We start from the raw sequence: 6,000 nt of genomic DNA, 5'->3' as shown, positions 1-6,000 counted from the left end.
TCTGAATATTTAGCATTTTTAATCCTTTTATCGTAAATGTACATATATGTTAGTATTGTTATTTTATTGTTTTAGCAAGTTTTAAAGATTGTTGTTAACCTTTAATTTTTTATAAACAGGACCATATGTAAAACAGGTACTACATATACAATACCTTATAGGTTTTTATCCTGTATAAATATGTTTTAAATTTTTAAAAATAAATTAATTAAATTAATCGATACGCACCTCTGTCGAGGGAATAGTAATTGTGCGCATGATCAGAACACGGCTAATAAGCTCTGTATGTATACTATCAAACTAGTTTGACAAAAAAGTGTGATGTGCCTAAATATGGTAGTGATATGCTTAACTGTGGTAGTGATACGACATCATCATGTCCATATAATATGGCCACATCACATTTAATTACAAATTTACAAAAAAATGTTGTGTTACTACCTTCCTAACCTTTTTAGTTCTCTGTTCTTTGTTGTAGGAATGAAAAAGTTTCTTTCAAACCCTTTTGAAAATCCTTATACTTGAAGGTGTATATTATAGGATTTACACAGCTGTTTAATAGCGTAAATACCACCACAATGTAGTATGGAACTCCATCAAAATCTAGGTAACCTCCAAAAGTAAAATATAAATATGATGTTTGGCCTGGAGTCCAACAAACCATGTATGTAATGCTAGCAATCATCATTGTTTTTATAATGTTCATTCTTCTGGCAGTGTTTGCTTCATTTCTTGCGGTACTGGTCTCTCCGACACGTGTCTTAAGAGAGATGAAGATTCTTATGTACACGAATAGCATAATAATAAGTGGAATCAGTTCGATGTAGAGGAAATTTAGAAAACCAAACAATTTCTGGTACTGGACACTTGGCCACTTCTGAATGCAAACTCCATCCTCGATTTTATGGATTAAAAGCCAGTAAAGCATAAAAGTAAAGCCACAAATCCAGGGTATGACTAGAGCAGCACCTTTGACCGTCTTGTAGTTTTTAACTTTATTGTATTTTAAAGGATATATTACAGAACAGTAGCGATCAATTGTTATAACAAGAAGATTGCCGGATGATGTAAAAATGCAGGACCAGAAGAAGTACTTACTACAAACAATGATCGCCAATGCTGGTGATTCTGGTAGCGGAGTGGTAAATATATCAACAAACTGAATTATTGAGAAGAAGGATGTCAAGAAGTCTACCACACAGTGATTTAAAATCAAAATAATTGGCGAGTTGAATCGATTCTGTAAACGTAGAAGAATGAATATTGCGAAACCATTTGTGAACAATCCCAGACATCCAAACACGCTGTAAAGTACTGCATTTATTGCTGCCATGTTTTTCTATTGTCTCTTGTTTAATTCTGATGTCACTTTATTCAAGTGTGGCTTAGGCTTCCAGAAAAAAAATATTCTCTTAGTCAAGAAGCTACTGTTTTACGTGTCGCAGGCAACTTCTTTTTTTTTTTGCCTCATATAGAGTATGCTGGTACATCCACTCCAGAACTCTGCTGCTTATTGGTTCAACGTATTTCATATATTTAATTCGTAAGTGTATTAAACCATGAATCAAACTTTCATCTTACATCCATTTTCATTATATTCTACATTCAGTAGGCCTATATATATATTATACTCAAACTTAAACAATTTGTTTGTAAGCATCATGCCAATTATGTGTCTAAATTGACTCAAGGATACAATTTCCGTTATAAAATGTAATCAATATGGTTATTAAAAATTTCCTTGAAAAGCTTTTAAAATGTTTTCAAAGTAGAAAATTACTATGATCTCGGTAATTCAATTCAATCTACATAACTTATCTGAAGTGAAGTTTTAGCTTTCAAGCAGTTTAGATGCTTGGTTACCGATCTCATGGTAAGGATTTTTTTTTCACGACAAAAAACTACTCCACTGACAAAGATTGTTTTTTTAATTCAATTGGTTTCAATTTCCAAATAAATTTTCTTTGTATAAGTTTATCCTTGGCAATATAATGCCTAAATAATTAATAATTAAATAGTAATCTGTCAACAAATCACAGAGCACCCTATAGTCTCATGAAGTGTCTTCTCATGGACCTGGTCTTCTCAATCATACTGTAATCGATATATATTCATTTGTCAATAGATATAGGAAATTGCATACAATTATAGATACTTTGTTAATGGCTTTCAAATGATTAAGACTTTAGAATTTGCTGATCTTGTTACTTATTCAAGGACACATTTTTATTTAAAATATGTGAACAATATTAGGTTATTAAAGATTCCCTTGAAAAGCTTTTAAAGTATTTTCAAAGTATGTTCTTAAGAAAATCAGTATCTATATATAATTCAATTTGTAACTATTCTCCTACATAACCGTCTTCATGGATACTGTTTTCATGCATCATTACATACTGACAAACACCATAAAACTTTCGCTATTAAAAAAATCTTTATAAAACCATTCCACCACTCATGCCAGACCCTGGTACTTTTATGAATTTGACCCACAATTTTCAAATTAAATAAAAAGAATCTACTCAGGTAGGCCTATGATATTTGCAATTAATTTATCGAATAATGAAGATGGCGGTAGAAGAATTGAACAATTGGTATACCTATATACATTTACCTACAGTATACAAGTTTTTGTATATATATTGTCAAACTTGCCAACTTTATACTATGACGTTATCCAAATTCAAATTATATTTTCAAACTATTCTACATTGCCTTAAATTTGGTAGATATGATATATCATCCATTAGTAATTATCTGTTGTTTTTTTTTTGTGGACCAATAATTACACCAATGAGTGAAAAAACTTCAAATAAAACATTTAACACTTTTTCTTTATTTTTAGTCACGTGGAAGCGACTCTATAGTTCACTATGTCGGTCGGTTGGTCGGTCTGTCGGTCTGTCGGTCTGTCTGTCTGTCTGTCGGTCTGTCGGTCCGGTATCACTATGCGTTTTATCGCTTTCTGACCTTATCTTGATATCAGTTTAATCTAGCTAGGTCAATTTTTCACAGTATATTCCTTATGGCCAGGAATCAATGTGGTTATGTTTTCACGGTGCGCAATAAAAAATTACGCGGTCTACGCACGATTTAACGAAATCACGTTTGTAATCATATCTTCACAACCATGAATCACAATTAAATAAAATTTGGTACTCATAAATTTCAGGGCATAAATCATCATATGGCAATACAATTACGTGCGTAGCACATGTAACGCATGCGTACGCGCGCTTAAAATTTTCAAAATTTCAATGAAATAAGAGTACGTTTCAGGCAATTTTAAGCGTTTACAAAATTGCCATGAGTGCGCATATTTTTGCGCGCGCACTGCGCGTTAAATGTTATTGCGCACTCTTTTTGCCCGATTTCTGTTTTCTTGACTTACTTTTCAACTCGAAATTACGTTATACGAGCACGTCAAAAGTGACAGGCTACGCACGTGTAAATTAAAAAAATATAAATGTTTTCAAACATTTCAACATTTTTAAACATGTTCAGTAATTTTGGTCAGTATAGTTCACTATGTCGGTCGGTCGGTCGGTCTGTCTGTCTGTCGGTCTTTCTGTCGGTCTGTCTGTCGGTCCGGTATCACTATGCATTGTAGCACGCGACTTAATGGCTGTTGGCCTTGTTTATTTATTCATTACTTTTTTTTTGTTGGTCTACTCTTGAAATACATTTTGACTCTTTTAAAATAACTCTCATTTTTTTAATTACATAATGATGTATCTTATGAGAATAACATTGAATACAATTTTTATACAAATATTATCAAATGTATATACAAGTCGTTGTATAGGCCTACTAGTATAATGCAATATGCTGAATCTATGTGACTTAGGAGCCCTGATATAGGTTACAGTGAAGATGGTTATAAGCATTGACTTTCTGCAGTTGCTATTATGAAAATATATATTGTGTGATCTATTGAAAACAAGTTTAAAACTAACCTACAGTACCTGCCAATAGATTTTAAATCAAGATGCTATGCAATTTATTAGCATTAGTTACTGTAGTTGATCTTTTATTGAAAGGTATATTCTTGAATTTCTTAAGGAAGGGAAGGTTGAACAGGGGCTAAAATGGACCAGAATACCAGACTTGCTATTAAACATTAATAAATTAAAGTTTTTAATGTCCAACACCTTTCAAATTCTGTCCTATCACATCGTAAACATAAGACTAATTGTTTTTAGATTTTACAAATGAATGTCTGACTGAAACGTTTATAACTTGTAGAACTGCAGTTGGGTCTTAAGTTGTATCTCTTGGCAAGAGGCATACTAAAGTCTTCTTCAGTCCTTCTTGAAAATCTTTATATTTGAAAGTATAAATGATAGGATTTACACAGCTGTTAAATAGAGAAAGTACCACTACTACGTAATAGAAAATACCATTGAAATCAAATTGACCACCGAAAGTAAAATTCAAAAACGCTATCTGATTTGGTGTCCAACAGATCATGTATATGACGCCGACGATCAACATGGTTTTAATAATATTCATTCTTCTGGCAGTGTTTCCGTGTTCATTTCTGGTTGTACTATTTTCTCCGACACGTGTTTTGAGAGAATTAAAGATTCTAACATATACAAATAGCATAATAGCAAGTGGAGCCAGCTCTATGTAGAAGAAATTCAAAAATCCAAACAATTTCTGAAACTGGACGCTTGGCCACTTCTGGAAGCAAACTCCATCTACGACTCTATGGATTGCAACCCAGTAAAGAATAAAAGTAAAGCCACAAATCCAGGGTGTGACTAGAGCAGCACATTTGACCCACTTGTAGTTTTTGACATGATTGTATTTTAAAGAATGTATTACAGCACAATAGCGATCAATTGTTAGAACAACCAGATTGCCAGTTGAAGTAAAAATGCAAGACCAGAAGAAGTACTTACTACAAACGATGGCCGCCAACACTGGTGACTCTGGCAACGGATTATTAAATTTATCAACAAACTGAATTATTGAGAAGAAAGATGTCAAGAAATCAACCACACATTGATTAAAAATTAAAAGATTTGGTGAGTTAAATCGATTCTGCAAACGTAGGAGAATGAATATTGCGAAACCATTAGTGAACAATCCTAAAGAACCAAATATGCTGTATAGTAAAGTACTAGTTGATGCCATATATTTACTTCAGTTGTATTTCCACTATGAAATCTATCTTCTAACTCTGCTGATTATGTCTTTACTAAGCTGTGGCAGATATATGAAAGAAAGCTAAACTTTCATTGTGTATTGGCTGTTTTAGTTTAGGCTTTACTCAATTATGTATTATCATTAAGTCTGTGCTTTAATATCCTGTAAGGTACTTAATGCTATATTCATTTAATTCAGTTTAAGATTACTGTAAAAGCGTTTACAGAAATCAATCATCAAGTAATGTATAATGTTGAACAACATTAGGCTGTATAATTGTTTCTTTTCAATACACTTTTAAAAACCACCCTCGAAATATACATTCAATTAAATATGACATTCAGTCAGACAGTAAATCTTTTGTTATTGTAAAAGGTTTTAGAGGTATCCATATTTTAAACCTATTAAAATCGCTTTATATAGATATAAATGAAAAATAAAAACTCAGACTTGTATCTACACTTAAAAGTATTTTCAGTCCAACATACGTTTCAACTTTGTTAGTGTCATTTCTTGTAACAGTGGCCTGGTATACTATATAGATATATATTTTTTTATTTTGTTTTTTCTATGAAAGTAATTAATTAATATTGCTTGTATATGCAAGATTATTATATTACTCTTGTTTTTTCAAATCCATACATCATACCTGTAGGGCCTACATATTTTTTAAAACAGAGGTCAATATATAAAGTAACAGTCTAATGATAAAACATCAAAAGAGAAACATATGAAGATGAATAGATGATGAAATAATATTTTTAAAAAAGAATTTAAAAAAGCACAAAACTAAGAAAGAAAACGAAGAAGTATGAAATAGAAATAAACAAACTAAAGTGATTGAAA

General features: G+C 31.7%; 2 protein-coding genes across 2 annotated transcripts; both read right to left on the bottom strand.

The window, feature by feature from the left end:
• Positions 1-454: 454 nt before the first annotated feature.
• LOC140051766 (galanin receptor 2b-like) lies at positions 455-1,333 on the bottom strand. Its single transcript, XM_072097072.1, has one exon. The coding sequence runs from the start codon at positions 1,331-1,333 to the stop codon at positions 455-457; it is 879 nt and encodes a 292-aa protein (XP_071953173.1).
• A 2,927-nt stretch (positions 1,334-4,260) lies between these two features.
• On the bottom strand, positions 4,261-5,142 carry LOC140051765 (galanin receptor 2b-like). Its single transcript, XM_072097071.1, has one exon. The coding sequence runs from the start codon at positions 5,140-5,142 to the stop codon at positions 4,261-4,263; it is 882 nt and encodes a 293-aa protein (XP_071953172.1).
• Positions 5,143-6,000: the final 858 nt, after the last annotated feature.

This window comes from Antedon mediterranea, chromosome 6 (genome assembly GCF_964355755.1).
Source record: "Antedon mediterranea chromosome 6, ecAntMedi1.1, whole genome shotgun sequence".
Classification (NCBI taxonomy): domain Eukaryota; kingdom Metazoa; phylum Echinodermata; class Crinoidea; order Comatulida; family Antedonidae; genus Antedon; species Antedon mediterranea.
This window is presented reverse-complemented; position numbering and strand designations above follow the sequence as displayed.